Consider the following 20924-nt stretch of genomic DNA (forward strand, 5'->3'; position numbering starts at 1 on the left):
GAGTTGCCTCCTTGTGGGTGGCGGCCGGTGTCTGAGTTGCCTCCTTGTGGGTGGCGGCCGGTGTCTGAGTTGCCTCCTTGTGGGTGGCGGCCGGTATCTGAGTTGCCTCCTTGTGGATGGCGGCAGGTGTCTGAGTTACCTCCTTGTGGATGGTGGCCGGTGTCTGAGTTGCCTCCTTGTGGATGGTGGCTTCTGTCTGAGTTGCTTCCTTGTGGATGGTGGCTTCCGTCTGAGTTGCCTGAAGTCAGCACTCTCTTCCCTCACTCTTCTCCCCCCACATCCTTAGCCCCACTGCACTGTCCCTGGGCTCTTTCTACCATCCTTTTCTTAGGAGCTAACTGAAGATCCTGAGAGTAGATCCACAAAGTCACTGTGTCCTGTTCACTCACCTAATCCTCATCTGGAACCTTCTACTGCAACTATAGCCAACCTGCAACCACTCCTGTGAGCTGTAAATGTCCTTACACATGGTGGGAGGAGGCAGGGGAGATAATGAGTAAAGGTCTTGAGTTTTCTGAGGCTAGCTGCAGTAGAAGAATCCTGTGGAGCATTCTAGCAGCCAGTTAAGATTTCCTACTTACAGTGTCCTGGTGTGTGGCGCTGTGGGCTAATGTGCTGGACTGCAAAGTTGGCTTGAACTGCAAGGTTGGTGGTTCAAGCTCACCAGCTGCTCCTTGGAAACCCTGTACAGGGTCATTATGGGCAGGAACCAACTTGACATCACAAGAGCTTACAGTATTAGATTCTCTGGCCCTCCTCAGTGGACATACACAGTGTACCACCACCAGTGATGCACACCCCAAGGCCCTAGGATATACTTAGAAGTGAGAGTTTAGAATTGAAAATGAATTCCTAAGGAAAAAAACTATTGTGAATGTTTTGTTGAGAAAAACAGTTGCGTTGTATCAGGATAGTGTGTTGGATAATAATGTCCTTACCCTTTTCTATTGTTAAGGGATATGTGAACTTCAGAGAACTCAGGGGGAGGTAAAAATGACTTTTCTTGTCGTCAATCTTGCCTGACAAATTCCATTTACCTGATGGAACAAAGTAACGTATCTCTTGGTGCCGGAAGATAAGGAGCTGGGACTGTACATCTGGATGAGATCACATATTTACTCCTTCTATCAGCCTCACGCCTCACTGCCCTCAAGGGTAGTTGGACGTTGGAAATGTAGCACTGGCTTAGACTAAACCCATCATCCTCCCTGACTTGGAGAAATCTGTTACTAAACCTCTGCTAAAAGGCTGTAACCGTGTAGACATGGAGGCTGGGTAGCCAGTGAAGTTCAACCCCCTGAACTGAGGTCCAGTCAGGAAAATCCTTCAGCTCTTCAGCCTCTCTCTCTGTCTGCACACTGCTGGCACGTGCCCTATGTTCCCCATCACCTAACTAAAGCTACGGTGGATCAGAGTAGAATTGTCGCCTTCCATGCAGGAAACCAGGAGTCCTGGTGGAGTAACGGGTTACACATTGGGCTGCTAGCCACAAGGTCAGTAGTTTGAACCCAACAGCCACTCCTCAGAAGAAAGAGGAGGCTTTTTGATCCTGTAAAGATTTACAGCCTTGGAAACCCTATACAGGGTCAATAGGAGTAGGAACCAACTCAATGGCAGTGGTTTGGTTTTTGGCTTTATTCAGGAGACCAAGATTGATTCCTGGCCACTGTCCCTCATGAGCAGCACATGTGTCTGTTGGTAGGGGCTTGCTAGGATGCTGAATAGGTTTGGCTCAGAAGAAAGGCCTGGTGATCTCCTTCCATGAGTCAACAAAAGAAGCCTGGAGATCACAATGGTCCATTCAGCAACTGAGCATTCCCAAGGATAGAACAGGACCGGGCATTTCATTCTGTTGTGCATGTAGCCAATTCAAGGACAGCTCACAACAACGATCACAATTAAAGCTATGAAAATGATTTCCCTGCCTTCTAAAACCCAGAGAGCACACAAAAGCATAGCTGGTTTGGGGACTGGTGTGAAGCCGCACTGATGTTATTAGAATGACCTAGGTCAGTGCTTAGATCTCATAGGCTGCTCTATCATTAAAGCATCCAATGCAAAGTCACTTAAATCCTCTTCTGAATCCTGTTGGCTGTGAAGGTCTCCATCATTTGCATTTTTAAAGATACTTTGCAATGAGATCAAGTGCACAGATTGGGTGGAGGGGTGAGAAGTGTCTCAGTGTCCAACAGTGTCTCACTTAACAAGTGAGGTGGGTGAAGGGTCGTTCTGAAATGGCCCCTCTGAGGGACAGTTGCCACCCAGTTCTGCCAGCTCTCACCTGACAGAATTAGCATTCAGTGTCCCTAGATATTTTAATATTTCAGAAGAATGTGGAAATAGATTTTATATTGAAATAGCTCTATTTTTAAATGTTGGGGAGTAATTTAAAAATGATTTAATGGGTACTGAGGAGTCCTGGTGTGGCTCTGTAGGATAAGCACTGCACTGCTAATTGCAAGGTTGACGGTTCAAACCCACCAGTCTCCTCGGAAACCCTATACAGGGTCTCTATGAGTGGGAACAACGACACCAAGGATCCCTAGTGGCATAGTAGGTTATATGTTGAGTTGCTAACCACAAGGTCAGCAGTTCGAATCCATCAGCAGCTCCATGGGTTAAAGAGGGAACTTTCTACTCCCATATAGATTTACAGCCTTGGAAATCCAGCATAGGGTCGTTGTGACTTGAAATCAGCTTACTGACTGTGGGTTTGTTGTGGGGTTTATGTGGGCCAAAAGGAGCCTTGGTGGCATTGTAAGCTACGCATTGGACCGCTTACTACAAGCTCAGTGTTCAAACCCACCAGCCGCTCCATGGGAGAGAGATGAGGTTGTCTGCTCCCATAAAGACTTACAGTCTCAGACTGGTAAGGAGCAGGTCTGCTCTGCCTTAGATATGGCAGTGAGTTTGGTGCATTTGGCTATGCAGGCCAAACAACACCGCTGCAAGCCCCGCCTCACATTGTTCCTTCTCTGTAGTGCCATCTGCTGGCCATTTGGAACTTGTGCTTCATCACTGGACCTGTACAGGAAAATTAAATGTACAATTTGAATTTGGTTCTCTTATTTTCCTAGGGTTGCAGGTAGCAAAGTACCACATCAAGAGTACTTAAGACAAAAATGCATCTTGCCACAGTTCTGAATGTGTTTAATGTGAATTTAAGGTATTAGTAGGGAAGGGTCTCTCTGAAGACTCTGGGGCACGATCCTCTTCATCTCCTCCAGCTTCTGATGGGGTCTAGCAGTCTTTGCATTCCTTAATTTGTAGCTGGTTACTGTCCCCCAGTTACTGTCTCCATCTTCACATGGCTGTGTCCCCTGTGTCTTTCATCTCTTTTTAGGAGGGCCCCTGTCCTACTACATTAGGTTCCACCCTATCTCATGAAAACTGGTAACATCTTCAAAGACCCTATTTACCAATAAGGTCACATTCACCTTGACAAGAATCAGGACTAGGACTTATACACACCTTAAACTGTAACAAGCAGTAGTACCTAACTGCTTTCCAAAGTGATCCTGTGTTAGTTTAGGAAAGCTTTAGTGTAAGTGCCACCGTTCCCCAGGTCATTTCAAAGGCTAGAAGAGAATTTGTCCGTAACTGTGACATCGCCCTGCTGATGCCCGGCACTGCTTAGCTGCTGACTGGGAGACTCTCCCTTCTCTTGCCACTCTTGGTAACCCTTGAACTGTTATGACTTGGTGTCAAATAGCTTTCTCAAACAAAGGAAGTCTTTGGTCAAGGTCTAGGAATGCTATCTTAACCACACATGTTCCTTTATTTCTCCAGAACACCTTAACTTTTTTTTTTTTTAACTTTCTGCCTATAAAGAGCAATAAATAAAAGAAGTTCACGTCTGTATAATTCGACAGAACAGACACACAGGGAAGGATAAAGCAAATTGTTTCCTAAGCTGGCGACTATTGTTTTCACCTCGGCGTTTATATTCTTTGTGCCCGTTCTTCTGTCCTCCCCCTCAAGCCTCTGTCTTTTCTGTCAGGGGAGTCTATTTAAGACAAAAACACTTTAAAATAATTAAGCTATCTTAGCAGCGTTTCTTCCCTCAGCATATGTATGATTATACACTAAGAATGAAGTGCAACCCCAAAGTGATTATAAGTCCAATAATGGAGCTATCATTAGAGATACACAAAACTCTCTAGAAGAGTCTCAAAAGAACAAAAATTGAATTATAAATTCAAATGTTCTTTGAACTGTTTTATAAAATAGTGAGACTGAATGAAACCCTTTGTGCTTGGCAGCCAACTTCCCTCGTTAGATAATTAAATCATAGGAAAACCCTAGACTATAGAACATATCCTATTTGAGCATTTCATTTGCAGATTGATGGATTATGCTCAAGATTAGAAATCTGAAGCAGACTTAGGAGGGAAGGCAGATCTAAACCACGCAAAAAGGGTGTCAAGGGAGGCAAAAGGGGTTTAAGCGCATCAAGAAAGTCATTCTAACCCTGTTCATGTCATTCTCTGCTCTCCAATTTCACGTGAAGTATCAGGCTAAGCCACCACCTGCCTGTCCCTTTGTCATACCGTGGTGGCTTGCATTTTGCTTAGTGCTGGAAGCTATCCACCAGTATTTCAGATTTCAGGTTTTGGTGGAGCTTACAGACTAAGACAGACTAGGAAGAAAAACCTGACAATCTACTTCCAAAAATTAGCCAGTGAAATACTGTATGGATCACAACCAACTACGCTGCATCCTGATAAAAAGTTGCATTGTTCTGATTTTACTGTTTAATTTTTTTTCAAGAATACTCAAAATTTCCCTTCACGTCCCACAAATGTTGTTGTTGTGTTAAGTGCCTTCGAGGTGGCTCTGACCCATCGTGACCCTGTATAGGGTTTCCACGGAGCAGCTAGTAAGCTTGAACTGCTGATCTTGCAGTTCAAATGACTTTGCAGTCTGGCACATTAACCCACAGTGCCATACCAGGACTCCCGTCCCAAGAATTGTTGTTGTTGTTATTGTTGTTGTTAAGTGCCATCGAGTCAATTCTGACCCATAGTGACCCTGTATAAGGTTTTCAAGGAGCAGCTAGTGAGCTTGAACTGCCAACCTTGCAGTTTGAATGACTCTGCAGTCTGACCCATTAACCCACAGCGTCACACCAGGACTCCAGGAGGATGCAAAACATGAACATAAAAGAGCTGCATGATAGTACACAGAGCCCTTGTTTTTGAAGTGATACCACTCAATACAGTTATAGTTATATGAAATGCCAGCATCTCATTTATGTTCTTACATCCCAAAATAACGCCGCTGGCCATGTGCATCCCTGAGAAGCATGTTTGCTCATGCTGAGCTGATTTGTCCTCCCCTACTAGGCAGAAATCGAAGATCGAACTTGTAGCCGGGTAACAATAAGCCTGCCATGCCATGTGCCAAGCTCTTGTCAGACTTTAAACACAAGATGAAAAGACTATACCCAGGTAACAGGCATCCATTTGTGATGATACATCCTTTTATCTTATTCCCAACAGCCTGGGAAACCTCCAGGTATTCAGCACCCATTCTGGAATCAGGATATCATCATGAAACTTCCTGATTTGTTGCACAATCACTGTTCAGTGTCACGGCCAGACCATACAATCATTCCAGTTACACTGTCCACCATCAGCAAATTCCATATGCTTAGGTTTTACCTGGTGTGGCACTATAGGATCAGCACCAGACTGTGCACCACAAGATTGGTGGTTCAGACCCACCAACTGCTCCTCAGAAACCCTATACAGGGTTACTATGAGTCGGAACCAGCTCGACAATACTCAACAACAACAACAAGGTTTTACCTAGAAATGTCAAGACTGAGTATGTGAGGTACATGGCTATTTTGAGGTAGGTAAAATTAGGTTAGGCAGTTTCAAGTTTCTTGATGACGTTGATATGACTTAATGACTTGGTCCAGTTGATGTTTATAATTGGTGAGGTACTGTGAATGACTTAATATGGTCCTTGTAACTGTAGCCTTGTTGTTGTTATCAAGTGCCATCCAGGATGTTTCAACTCATAGTGAACCTCTATAGCGTTTCCAAGGAGTAGCAGGTGGATTTGAACTGCCAACCTTGTAGTTGGTAGTCCAGTGCTTACAATACAATGACTGGTGATGTTGTTGTTGTTGTTCAGTGTCGTCGAATCAGTTCCAACTCATAGTGACCCTGTATAGGGTTTCTAAGGAGCGGCTGGTGAGTTTGAACAGGTGACCTTGTGGTTAGCAGTTCAATGCTTATCCTACCATACCACACCAGGACTAGAACTATACAAATGTGAGGGTCTTGTAGTCCACAAAGGGGATTTGGATAACTTGCTAATAATGTACCTAAGGTTCACAGCACCTTTTTGTGAGTCAGGTGGTGGTATGCCAACGTGTCAGTTCTGACTCATAGTGACCCTGTATTGGGTTTCCGCAGCTGTAAATCTTTACAGAAGCAGAAAGCATCATCTTTCTCCCACGGAGCAACAGGTAGATTTGAACTGCTGACTTTGCGGTTAATAACCCAGCTTGCAATCTGCTATACCACCAGCCTCCTTTTTTTATGTGTTGTTGTTAAGTGCCATCGAGTCGGTTCTGACTCATAGGGACCCTGTATAGGAGCAGCTGGTAGGTTTGAACTGCCACCTTGCTGTTCAAACGGGCCTTGCGGTCCAGTGCTTATCCTTCAGCACCACCCCAGGACCATGCAATAAGGTGTATGAAACCCTAACTGGGGATTGGTTGGTTTAACCATTGCGCAGGCTTAAAATGCACCATCCCAGAGGTAGAACGGAAGATCTCTGTACCATCGAGAGAGAAGAGCCGGGAGTAGAGTGCCTCCTTTGGACCGAGATACCTTCAACACCGAATCTCCTCAGTCTCCATGACATAGAGCAGTGGCTTCAGAGGTGGTGAGAGAAAGCAGAACCAAGAGACAGCATGGTGGGATTCCCAGCCCACAGAGTGAGAAAGCTGTCTTCAGGCAGTGGGAATGGGGTGCCTATGAGCATACTAATTAGCAAAACTAAAAGATTTCTGTAACACCTCCCCAACTAGGACAGGGGCCAGACCAAAAGGGCCCAGGGCTGGAGAGAAGCATGCTTGACTGGAGAACTATGTTCTGAGCATTCCTGATCTTGAATTGTACTCTTCTGTTAAGCCCATCCAAATGCTGCTTTTTAACTCTTCAAAGTTTCACTTGAGAATGTTTTTAACCTCCATTTCTTACCTCCTTATGCCAAGGGTGTGGAACCTTTTCGCTGCCAAAATTTATAACATTCTTCGCGGGCCATACAAAAAATTATCAACTTAAAAACTAGCCTGCTGGATTTGGTCAAACATTTAATTAACTCACCCTTAATGTGGTGGTTAGGAGCTCTGGTAGCGTAGTGGTTACAAATCAGGCTGTGAACCTTAAGGTCAGCGGTTCGAAACTACCAGCCGCTCCGCGGGAGAAAGATGAGGCTTTCTACTCCCGTAAAGATTTACACCCTCGGAAACCCTGTACATGGTCGCTATAGGTCGGAACCGACTCGACAGCACTTAACAACAACAACAAATGTGGTTGTTGGAACTGCAGTTGCCTTAGCAGGGCCACACCAAATGACTTCACAGGCCTTCCACGGTCCTCAGGCCAGACTGTCCTCACCCTTGCCTTATGCTCATGCTTCCCTTTAAGTAATTAAGAATCATTTTAATAGCGGATTTAAAGTCCTTACTAAGAAACCCCTTAACAGCAAATTATCAAGCCAAGCAGAGAAGTAGCGAGCGCCTTGGGAGGGAGGGGTGGTTGGTGTCAGAATTGGTTAAAAGTTTGGAGGGTGGACGCATGCCTGACCTCTACCATATAGGGATCATCCTGGGGCTTTTTCCTCCTAATGAAATTAGAGGTGGTCAGATGATGATACCCCAAGACTGTTTTACAAATCACCGAGAACATTATTTGTTTCTAACTCTGTTTTATAAAAACATATAGGCATTTTCAATCAACTTACACTTCCAGCTATAAGGGAGTAGCTGGAACAGTACTTACCTTCCCACAATAGACAACTTAGAAGACTGAAAAAAAAAAAAAAATACACAATTATTTTGAGACAACACAGAACCATGATTCTCAGGAGTAGGGAAACTCAGGAGATAAAACCTACAATTAACTCAGCTTTCTGCTCATAGACACTTTTCAGATCATGATGCAGAAAAGAATTGAGACAAGATCAAAGTTTGGACTTTGATCTTATTGTTGTTGTTGTTGCTAAGTGCCACTGAGGCAGTGCCAACCCGTAGCGACCCAGTTTAAAGTTTCTGAGGAGCGGCTAGTGAGCTTGAACCGTCAACCATGTAGTTCAAACTGACTTTGCAGCCCCGCAAATTAAACCACAGCACCACACTAGTAATCCTTGGAGAACTGAAACAGCTAGAATTTGTGGTGTGGAGTACCAAGCAAGAAGATATTCTGCAAAGAATCTCTGGATATGTGAAACCTGGATGGTTCAAAGAGTTAACCCTCTCAGCTGCTAGCTGACATTTTAGTCCACCCAGAGGGGTCGTGAAAGAAAGGTGTGGTTATCTGATTCATCAGCCATCAAAACCCTATGGGGCACAGTTCTTCCCTGGGCTGGGGTCACCAAAAGTTGTAATTAACTCAAAAGCAACTGGTTTGCTTCTGGTGTGGAATAAAAGGCCAAGCATGTTTAGTATAAAAGAACACTAAACCAGGCAAAGACCAACTGATGGCTTGTAAGCTAAAACATCTCCAGAGTGTACGCAGGGCTGATGTTCGTGTTCTGACACACGTAACCAAGTAGAAATGCCAGGGGTAAGGAATCAGCAGCAAGAATTCTAAATCAGCTATTATAATGATTCCTGATGATTTAAAGGAAAACAGGAGTATAAGGAGACAAGAAATGGGGATGAAAAAAATGCTCACGTGGAACTTTCAAGAGCTAAAAAACAGTATCTGGATGGCTTTGTTGTTGTTAAGTGCCATCGAGTCGGTTCTGACCCATAGCGACCCTGTACAGGGTTTTCAAGGGTGTAAATCTTTACGGGAGTAGAAAGCCTCATCTTTCTCCCGCGGAGCGGCTGGTAGTTTCAAACCGCTGACCTTAAGGTTAGCAGTCCGATTCGTAACCACTACGCTACCTACCAGAGCTCTCTATATCTGGATGGCTTTAACAGATGATTAATCACTGGAAATGAAGATCAGTGAGCTTGAAAATGTAGCAAACTAAGCTGTTCAAACTAAAGTATAGAGAGACAAGACGGATAAAATCAATCAAAACTTAGTGACCTGCAGAACAGTAATAAGTAATGTAATATCCCTGGAGGAGAATAGCATAAGAAATATGGCTGAATTTTTTCCCAGTTTGATGAAAGTTGTAAGTCCACAGGCCAAAGAAGCTCAAAAAACCACTAGTAGGATAAGCTCAAAGGAACCATGCCAAGGTACATCATAATCAAACTGCTAAAACCAGGGATAAATAGAAATACCTTTAAAGCAACCAGAGGCACAAGGATATAGTACGTACAGGAAGACATATATAAGAATTACCACCGACTTCTTGTCAGGGACCAAAGGCATGCCAGAAGACAATGAGATGATGTCTTCAAAGTATTCAAAGGAAGAAACTTTCTAAAAATAGAGGATATTTCCTTACTCATATCATGAAGTCAGCATTGTTCTGAGAGCAAAACCACAAAAAGGTATTATAAGAAAAGAAAACCACAGACCAAATAAAAATTCAACGCACAAATACAAAGAATTAACCTGAAATAGATCATATATCTTAAATATAAAATGAAAACTATAAAATTTCTTGGAGAAAAATCTCTGCAATTTTGGGGTAAGCAAAAACGTCTTAGGCAATGCACAGCGGTCCTTAAACCATAAAAATAATTATAAATTACACTACATCAATATTAAACTCTCTAGTCTTTGAATAACAAAAAGGTAGGCCAGAAAGCAGCAGAAAATATTAGCCATGCATACATATATCTGACAAATAACTTGTATCAAGAATATGTAAAGGATTATGAATCAATAAACAAGAAAAAAATGCTTTTAAATGGACAAAATATTTGCTAAGGCATTACACAAAAGATAGATGCTGAAGAGCAATAAGAAAGAAAATGCATTATGAAAAAGGAAAAAAAAGAACAGGAAAAAACCCACAAACCTATGGAGCAGTTGTATTCTACACACACGGGGTCTCCATGAGTTGGATCCACTCTAGGGCAAATAGCAAGTCTAACTTTGCATCATCTCATTTTCTAGAGTTTTAATGGTGGTGTTTATTTTTGTTTGTTTTCTATGAAAATGGTGAGGAAAGTATCTTCCTGGTGGTGGTGTTAGGTGCTGTCGAGCTGGTTTCAACTCGTAGCAACCTTATGCACAACAGAACGAAACACTGCCTGTCCTGCGCCATGCTCACAATTGTTAAGCTTGAGCCCCTTGCAGCTACCACTGTGTCAATCTTCCTGCCACATAGTAAATGTTTATTTTTGCTGTATGAAATATATATATATTTTTTCCTTTGATCTCCAGTAGTAACATAAGGAAGTCATCCTATCTTACATTGTACAGAGCTTGCTTAAGGATTTTTAACTGCAAAATTATATGAAGTTTTGACATTTGAAGAAATATATATTTTAAAGAAAATATCTGAATATCTAATAGCACATGAAAAGATGTTTTAAGACCATGATTAACAGATACCAGCAAACACACTGTGAGAGCTTAGTCAAGAATCACATATAGACATAACCCGAGATACATTTTTCTTTGGTCCATTCCTGCAAAAGCTGCAGGCCCCACCTTCATGTTTACGCTCCCTAATAACAATACCCAAACCACAGTCATCAAGTCAATTCCGACTCATAGTGACCCTGTCAGAAGGACAGAGTAGAACTGCTCCTTACGAGTTTCTGAGGCTGTAAATCTTTACAGAAGCAGAGCGCATCCTCATCTTTCTCCCTCAAGAGTGGCTGGTGGGTTTGAACCACTGACCTTGCAGTTAACAACCAATACTTAATGCACCGTACCACCAGGGATCCTTCCTGGTAACAATAGCTGGTATTTACTGAGATAGAGATTTTATTGAGATAGGTATTTTACTGAGATAGAATGGAGTCCTGATGTGGCACTGTGGGTTAATGTGCTGGACTGCAAGGTCAGTTTGAACCGCAGGGTGGTTACTTCAAGCTCACCAGATGTTCCTTGGAAACCCTATACAGGGTCGCTATGGGTCAGAAACGACTCAACAGCACTTAACAACAACTGAGATAGATTCGCTCTTCGGATATCCTATACAGGGTCGCGATGCATCGGAACTGACTTGATCATGTTTGTGCAAGCACTTCATTTGATTGTCTTGCTGAATCTCACATTATCAGACAATGGGATAGGAGCTACAGCACCACACCAGGTTACTCAGCTACTATGTGGTAAGACAAGCAGTTAAATTGAGACAGCTTATCTCTGGAGGCCATTGAATCATAGTGCAGTGCTGACGTTGGAACACCATGGTGCCTCTGCATTTCAAACCATATTGAAATGCTTTGTGGAGTGTCAAGGAAATGAAAAACCTCACTGATGAGGTTTCAAGAAGAAGGCAATGTGGTCAGATTGCATTTCCCCTCAGTTTGCAGAGATAATAGGCCGCTAACAAAGACTTTTTTTTTTTTTTTTTTGCCATGGAGATTGAATACAGTTGCTATACAAGAGTCCACAAAACCAGAAAATAATGGAAACTAACAACTAATGGAAATTTCAGAAGAATTTTTTGGTTTTGCTGTTCTCTTTTTTGTGTGTTTGTTTAAAGTGCTGAATACACTCCAATGCATGGTGACCCATGTGTATCAGAACGGAATTGTTCTTCATAGGTTTTCAGTAGTCAGTGTTTTAGACTTGGTGGTGGAGGTGGCGGCGGCTATGTAGTCGGTTCCAACTTAGAGTGACCTACATAGGGTTGGTGGTGATATGCCCTGGAGTTGGTTCCAACTCATAGAGGCCCTGTATAGGGTTTCCAAGGCTGTAAATCTTTACAGGAACAGAAAGCCTCATCTTTATCCCTCAGAACAGCTGGTAGTCTCAAACTGCTGACTTGAGGTTAGCTATCTGACTCGTAACCACTACGCTACCAGAGCTCCTTGTTTTAGACACAGATAGTGAGATTTTTCTTGAGGTGCCTCTGGGTAGATGCAAATTTTCAACCTTCATGTTAGCAGCCAAGTGTGTTAACTGTTTGCAGCACCTGGGAGCTTCAAGGAAACTTTGGGTACACTATGGCACTATGATAGAATTCAGGGACCCTGGCAGCACGATGGCTAAGCACTCTGTTTTGTCCACCCCACCACCACCCCCAGCCAGTCTATGGGACAAACGACCTGATGATGGACTCCCGTAAAGATTAAAGCATGAGGAACCCTGTGGGACAGTTGTATTTATCCTATAAGGGCGCTATGAGTTGGACGACATAGGACAACAACCTTCTTGTTAGCTGCCATCGAGTTGACTTCCAACTCATGGTGTATGGTGTAGACTATTTTTTTTAGACCAATTGAGTGGTGCATAGTCCATAGGCAACTCAACACTTGCTGAGTGTCTGTTCCATCCTAAGCATTATCTCACATAATCCTCAGAATAACCCCATCTTAGATATAAGGACACTGAGGCTAAGAGAGGCTAAGTAACTTACAGCGCACCCATGAGAACGTTTGGGATTCCAACCAATATCTACTTGGTTCCAAAGTTGGTGTGCCTGGCTGCTTCCCATAAAAGTCTGCCAATGAACTTATGCACTGTTGTTCATGATGCACGCATCAGCACATGCAACAGATTTTATTCTTTTGCCGACACAGATTTGAAAGTCTGGTTGACAGTTGGCTACTGAAACTCAAGTGTCCGTTGAAGAAGCAATATTATCTACAGTTGTTGCTCCCTTTCCTTTCTCTTTGAAATAAAGATTCAGCTGTGGGACTGATTACCCAGACCCGCTTCTGAAGATTGTAAGACATTCAGTCAGGCAGAGCCAATTGGGGTTGATTTCTTTTGTTCAACAGCTGCAGAACCAGGAGCTGCTGAGGGCAATGATGAAGAAGGCTGAGTTGGAAATCAGCAGCAAAGTGATGGAAACGATGAGGAGGCTGGAGGACCCTGTGCAGAGGCAGCGCATCCTGGTGGAGCAAGAGAGACAGAAGTACCTTCACGAAGAGGAGACGATAGTCAAGAAGCTGTGGTGAGTGCCAATCTTCTTGTGCATGTTTAGATGTCTTAACTTGAAAAGGAATATCTCCTCTGCCAACTGGGAGGCCCTCCCTAGTTAGTATTCTCTGTCTCACACTCGGTTCTCTAAGGTGAGCAAAATCAGTAAAGTGTGTGTATAAATTTAGTGTTCCAACTCACCAGCTGCTCCTCAGAAACTCTATACAGGTTCGCTGTGAGTTGGAAAAAACAGCATTTAACAACAACAACATGTATCTATATTATATACATATATGTGTGTGTGTTGCTGTTCTTGTTAAGTGCTGTCGAGTCAGTTCTGACCCATAGCGAACCTGTATAGGGTTTCCTAGGTGCAGCTGGTGAGCTTGAATCACCGACCTTGCAGTTCAAATGGACCTTGCAGTCCAGCACATTAACCCACAGCACCAAATGTAGAGAGTTATTTCAGAGAAATGGCTCACGCAGTTGTGAAGGCTGGTAAGCCTCAAATCAGTAGGTCAGGCTTCAAGCTGGAGGCTTCTCCTCACTCACATGGTTGCAGGCACCAATAACTCAAAATCAGAAGATCAAACTGCAGGCTGTGGGCTCACATCCCAAGATCCAGAGATCAGAGATGACAAAATGACCTGCAGGATTGAGAGCAAGTGAACTTTGCCAGAACATACATATATATTGGAGGCAGATCACAATCCCAAGAAAACGCCCCTTAACAGATCACAAAATGAATAAAAATGGCATACTATTGAGAATCGTAGCCTAGCGAAGTTGACATATAACCCTAACCTCCACACTCTCCCCATCTCTTTATTGAGCACCTGGTATGGTGCCATGCGTGGGTTAATGTGCTGGACTGCAAAGTGGATGTGAACCACAGGCGCTTCTTGGAAACCCAATACAGGGATTCTATGCGTCAGAACAACAACAACTGTGTGCGAGGCATCCCTGGGTAGTGCGAACAGTTAACACTGGGCTGCTCACCAAAAGGTTGAAGGTTTGAGTGCACCTAGAGGTGCCTCAGAGGAAAGACTTGGGGATGTTCTTCCAAACAATCAAGACACTGACAACTTCCATTGAGAACTTCTACTCTGACACAGGTGAGCTCACCATACGTCACAATCAACTTCACCGCAACAGTTTAGTTTTATTTTATTTTTATTGCTATGTACAAATTAGATTTTTGGGTTTCCATGGAACTTGGTAGCCTCCATTGAGGTCTAAGAAATCCCCCCATTTTCACTCAAAGTGACTGAGCCAAGCTTTTTAAAAGTTGGGAGCATCATCCTCTTTTGTAGGGCTCAGCAGCACATAAAATTACAAGGAGCCAATGGCAAAACCCAATAATAAATGTGAAGCCTGTATTTAATCTCAATAAATTAAAATGAATAGCCCAAATAACAGAGCACTAAAATTATCTTCCTATTATTCAACTGTAGTTAAAATCGCAAAAGGGGAATTTAAATGTAAAGTGTATCTCATAGAGAATAAAAGAAATTTCCTTGAATGTGAAGAATCATATATAAAGTTCTAATTGAAAGCATCTATCAAGTCTCACTATTGAAATGAGCAGTGTTGTATTATACGTCTCCCACACCCCCCAGTCACAAGAGGAGACACATCTTTTATGTTAATTTATGTTTGGTTAAAAAACAAAGATTTCTCATACAACTAGTTCACCTCGAGCGGTCATTTTTTGGGGTGCTTATTTCTTGGAACACTTAAATCTGCCAACTTAAAATAGTAAGGACGAAACTTTCAAATTCTTCTCGTGACTAGAATGTCAGAATTCTCTTATGTCCTAACATGGGTGTCCCATTTGATATTTCAGCTGTACCTAGTGTCACCGCTCTGCCAACCAAATGTGTTTGATTAAGAGGGGAATGTTTTTCTCACAAGGAGTCAAGTGAAAACAAATTAGAATTTGAATGCCCATTTTGCGAATTAATTAAACTTGGTCACTGTCCATCTCATGTCTCATACATTTTTATGGGACTTTAATTTGGTTGGCACGGTGGTGGTGGTGGTGGTGTGCCGTGGAGTCGATTCCGACTCATAGCGACCCTGCATAGGATTTCTGAGGCTGTGAATCTTTATGGGAGCAGAAAGCTTCATCTTTCTCCCACGGAACAGCTGGTAGTTTCGAACTGCTGACCTTGAGTAATGTTCAGTTGTTTGTGTTTAGAAATTACTCTGTGAAAGAACTTGAAAGCTCCTAATTCCTTCTGCCTTGCAGATAACAAGATACGAATTCGCATAATCACTTTCAGAAAATCAATGTACTGTTGGCGTTACAAAACACAGAAATACCTCAAGTCAGTTGAGACTATAAAACAGCAGTGTTGCAAATATATGTTGTTGCTGGGGAAACGAGTGGCTTTTACTGGCTTACATGTACAACATAAAGCAAAGGTCAGCAATTCGAAACCTTTGTGGTCTGACTCGTAACCACTACACTACCAGAGCTCCTGAACAACAATATCTTATTTATGCACAATAGCTTTGAGTAATGTCTTTCTAGCAAAGAAGCACATAGGAGTTTGCATATAGCATAAAGCTGTAGTTTAGAAGTGCCTGGTGAAACGTGGTGGTGGTGGTGGTTCTTGTGGCGGTGGTGGTGGTGTGCCGTGGAGTCAGTTCCAACTCATAGGAAACCTGTGTAGGGTTTCTGTCGTGGCAAATCTTGACAGCAGCAGAAAGCCTCATCTTTCTCCCGTGGAACAGATGGTAATTTTGAACTGCTGACCTTGAGGGTAGCAGGCTGACTTGTAACCACTACACTATCAGAGCTCCTTAGTGATGCAAATAATTAACATGCTCGGCTGCTAGTCAGAAGGCTGGAGGTTTGAGTCACCCCAGAGAAATGCCTGGGGACCTACTTCTAAAATACCAGCCATTGAAAGTCAATCAGTACTCAGTCACACACGGGCCATTCTAAGTCAGATGACAATGTGTATATATGTGTATGTGTGTGTTAGAGCAAGTGGTACTTCATAAAGGAGAGATGATTTATGAGCCCAGGAAACCCTGCAATCAACACATCTCTGGACCAGTAAAGCATTGGACCTTCTTGGAGACTTATGGGTAGTCGGATACATGAATGCTAATAGTACCTGGTGTTAGGTTGTGCCTAACATACAGTACTGTGCTTGGACCTTGGATAGCTATATAGTCTCTGGCTGGACCTTTAGAATCTGCCTTTTACAAAGCTACATGGGTGAGTCTGAAGCAAATTCACATTTGAGAATTACTGCCTGGTGTGATGACAAGATCACTGAAGTTTTTGGTCAGAGAAGTAGCAAAATCAGAGCTGTATTTCAGAATGTCTACCCTGGTAATCACGTGCGAGACTGATTGAGATTGGCATGTGGGAAACTTTATTGGAAGCTACTGCGATGGTCCAGGTAAAAGGCAAACGGGCCTGGACCAAGCAGAATAAATAAAATGGGAAAAGAAATCAAATGCAAAATACACGGAGAGGGTCTCATCACGTAGATTAACTGACTGGATGAGTCAGGGTGGTAACATAGAGTTAGTAATAAAAGACAACCGAAAACTGTTTCACCTCAGGAAGAGTAGGAGACTCTTTCCTCACACACCGTGGAAAACGTTCTCTTGGAGTTGTGTTCAGTCAAGTTGCTGGAAATCCGTTTAAATGGCAGAGAGGTGAAATTTGAATCTAAATAGAAATCGTAGGTGGACTGCTAATAAAGTAAAGATGAAGTCTCTGTTAGCCACTGATACACTTTAATTAAAAACCAAGAAACCCAAACCAGTTAGTTAGTCATCAAGTCATTTCCAACTCATGGAAATCATTGTTCCGGAATTGAACTGTGCTCCATAGTGTTCTCAGTGGCTAATTTTTTGAAAGTAGATCCCCATGCGTTTCTTCCAAGGTTCCTCTGCCTGTACTTAAACCACCAACCTATCAGTTGTACCACCCAGGGACTCTGTTTCATTTGTAATTAACATACAATGAAAAGCAATATAAGCAAATATAATGTGTTTGTCTCTAAACTAAAGCGTCTGTAAACACCTGGCATTCTGTTGAGCAGAGCTGACATCTCGAAAGTCATGATGATTGCTAGGACATAGATAAGTTGTTTTCAACATTCATTTTTGCTCCTTTGTCTGTTTTAGCATTTGGATAAACAAATCTGATCTCTTAGTGCTTCATCTGTAAGTATCAGAAACATACAAATTGAAGTGCCTTTGTTATTTATAATAACATCAGTATACATATTTGTACATTCCCTGAGCAACAAAGGAAGAACTATAAAGTGTAAGGGTGTCTTGTGTACAGGGTTATGAAATCCAAGAGACATATCATGTAGTTGTTGTTGTTAAGTGCACTTAAGTTGGCTCATCACAGTAACCTATGCACAACAGAACAAAAAACTGCTCAGTCCTGTGCCAAACTCACAATTGTTGTTATGTTTGAATCCATTGCTGCTGTTCTTGTGTCAGTCCATCTAGTTGGGGGTACTTCTCCAGAGACTAGTCCCTCCAGATATTATATCCAAAATATGAGGGACAAAGTTTTGGCACCCTCTCTTCTAAGGGACATTTTGACTGTACTTCTTCCAATACAGACTTGTTCATTCTTCTGGCAGTCTGTGGTACTTTCAATAATCTTCCCCAACAGCATAATTCAAATGTATTGATTGTCCTATGGTCTTCCTGATTCTCTACCCAACTTTTACATGCATATGATGTGATTGAAAATACCATGCCTTGGGTCAGGCGCACTTAAGTACTAAAACCGGTATCTTTGTTTTTCAACACTTTTTTTAAAGATGTGTTTTACAGCAGACTTTCCTAACGGGATACATCTTTTGATTTCTCTACTACTGCTTCCATGAGCGTTGGTTATGGATGCAAGCAAATTGAAGTCTGACAACATCAATCTTTTATCCATGTATCATGATGTTATTTATTGTTCCAGTTGTGAGGATTTTTGCTTTCCATACATTAAGGTACAATCCCTACTGAAGACTATAGTCTTTGATCTTCATCAGTCAGTATTTCAAGTCTTCTTTGTTGTGTCATCTGGATTGCAGCTTGTTAATGAGTCTTCCTCCAATCCTGATGTCATGTGCTTCTTCATATAATCCAGGCTTTCGGATAATTTGTTTAGTACACAGACTGAATAAGTATGGTGAAAGGATACAACCCTAACCTTTCCTGATTTTAAACCATTCGGTATCCCCTTGTTCTGTTCTAACAACTAACTCTTTCTTGGTCTATGTCCAGGTTCCTCATGTGCATGATAAGTGTTCTGGAATATCCATTCTTCACAATGCATTCCATAGTTTGTTATGATCCATACAGTCAAAAGCCTTTGCATAGTCAAAAAGCACAAATAAACAAAAGAATCAATCGATCCGTTTTGGAACAAGTGCAGCCAGAGTACTCCTTGGAGGCCAAGATGGCCAAACTTCGTTTCTCATACTTCAGACATATTGTCAGGAGGGACCAGTCACTGGAGAAGGATATCATGTTTGGTAAGGTGGAGGGTCAGAGAAAAAGAAGAAGACCCCCAATGAGATGGATTGGCCAAGTGGCAGCATCGATGGACTCAAGCGTGGCAACAATAGTGAGGTTAGCCCAGGATCGGGCAGTGTTTTGTTCTGCTGTACATAAGGTCACTATGAGTCAGTACTGACACGATGGCACCTAACAACAACAACAACAACAACAACAAACATCTTTCTAGTATTCTCTTCTTTTAGTCAAGATCCATCTGATGTTAGCAATGATAGCCCTCATTCCATGTCCTCTTCTGAATCAGTTTGAATTTCTGACAGCTCCCTGCTGATGTGCTGTTGCAGGTGTTTTTGAGTTATATTTGCATGTGACATTAATGACCCATTCCATTGGGTCACCTTTCTCTGGAATTGGCATAAATTTGGATCTTTTCAATTGGTTGGCCAGGTAGCTGTCTTCCAAATTGCTTGGCATTGATGATCCAGAGCTGCCTCCGTTTGTTGAAACATTTCTATTTTTATTGTATTGTCGATTCCTGGAGCCTTGTTTTTGTCAGTGCCTTCAATGCAGCTTGGACTTCTTCCTTCAGTTTCTTGATCATATGGTACCTCTTGAAATGACTGAAAATTCACCACGTTTTGGTACACTGACTCTGTGTATTGCTTCCATTTTCTTGTGGTGTTTGCAGTGTCGTTCAATATTTTGACCACAGAATCCTTCAATATTGGAAACCAAGACTTGATTTTTTTCTTCAGTTTTTCTCTGCTTGAGAAATGCTAAGCGTGTTCTTTCCTTTTAGTATTTAGTATAATTCGAGGTCTTTGTACATTTCATTGTAATATTTAACTTTTGCTTCATGAGCTAGTCTTTGAAATGTTATGTTCAGCTCTTTTATTTTATCATTTCTTCCAGTCGCCTTAGCTTCTCTGCACTCAAGAGCAAGTTTCAGAGTCTTTTCTGACATTCATTTTGGTCTTCTGACATTCATTTCTTTTCTTGTCTGTTTAATGACCTTTTGCTTTCGTCATATATGATGTTCGTGATGCCATCCCACAATTCTTGTGGTCATCAGTCATTAGTGACAAATACATCAAATCTCTTCTTGAGATGGTCTCTAAATTCAGGTAGGATATACATAAGCTCATATTTTGGCTCTCACAGACTTGTTTTAATTTTCTTCAGCCTCAGTCTGAACTTGCATACAAGCAATTGATGATCTGTATCACAGTTGGCCCCTACCTTGTTTTGGCTGGTTATATTTGCTTCTCGATGATCTCTTCCCACAGGCGTAGTCAGTTTAATTCCTCTGTGTTCTATCTGATGAGGTCCGTTTGTATAGTTAGTCACTGTTTATTTTGTTGAAAAGAGATATTAACAAAGAATAAATCTTTAGTCTTACAAAATTCTTTCATGTGATTTCTAGCATTGTTTCTACTACCAAGGCCATATTATACAACTACTGATTCCTCCTCTTTTCCAACTTTTGCATTCCACTCACCAGTAATGATCAATGAATCTTGATTGTATGTTTGATCAATTTCAATCTGAAGAAGTTGGTGGAATTCTTCAATTTTATCATCTCTGGTTTTAGTGGCTGATGCATGAATTTGAATACTCGTGCCATTACCTGGTCTTCCATGTTGTTACTAAGTACCCTTCAGTCCCAAAGAGCTGCTGTTAAGTTTGAACTGCTGATCTTGCAGTTCAAACCGATCTTATAGTCAAGTGCTTATCCTCCAGTGCCACATCAGGACTCCCACCTTCCTTGTAGGCATATGGATATAGTCTTATCACAGACAGCATTATACTTCAAGAGATATCTTGAAATGCTTGTAATGATGAACGCAATGCCATTTCTCTCTGATTTGTCATTCCCAGCATAGTAAACCATAGGATTGTCTGGCTCAGAATGGTCAGTACCATTCCATCTCAGCCCACTGATGCCTAGGATATTGATCTTTATGCATTCCATTTCATCTTTGACAACTTGGCAGCTTTCCTATATTCATACTTTGTGCATTTCATATTCTGATTATTAACCAATGTTTGCAGCTGTTTCTTCTCATTTGAGTTGTGCCACATCAGCAAATTAAGGTTCCAAAAGCTTTGCTCTAGTCGTGTCGTTATGAGCAACAACTCTACTTTAAGCATGTAGCTCTTGCACAGTCGTATTTTGAGTGCCTTCCAACATGAGGGACTCATCTTCCAGCATTATATCAAACAATGTCC

The 20924-nt window shown here is 42.1% G+C and overlaps 1 protein-coding gene across 4 annotated transcripts in view; it reads left to right on the forward strand.

The window, feature by feature from the left end:
- The window catches only part of KIAA1217 (KIAA1217 ortholog), an 84069-nt gene that overhangs the window by 36383 nt on the left and 26762 nt on the right, over positions 1–20924 (forward strand). For all 4 annotated transcript variants that reach the window (XM_006871646.1, XM_006871647.1, XM_006871648.1 and 1 more), the window contains one exon: positions 13052–13227. In XM_006871646.1, the coding sequence (XP_006871708.1) occupies positions 13052–13227 (176 nt within the window). The remainder of the gene's footprint in view (positions 1–13051; positions 13228–20924) is intronic.

Source organism: Chrysochloris asiatica, unplaced genomic scaffold, assembly GCF_000296735.1.
Source record: "Chrysochloris asiatica unplaced genomic scaffold, ChrAsi1.0 scaffold00172, whole genome shotgun sequence".
Taxonomy (NCBI): domain Eukaryota; kingdom Metazoa; phylum Chordata; class Mammalia; order Afrosoricida; family Chrysochloridae; genus Chrysochloris; species Chrysochloris asiatica.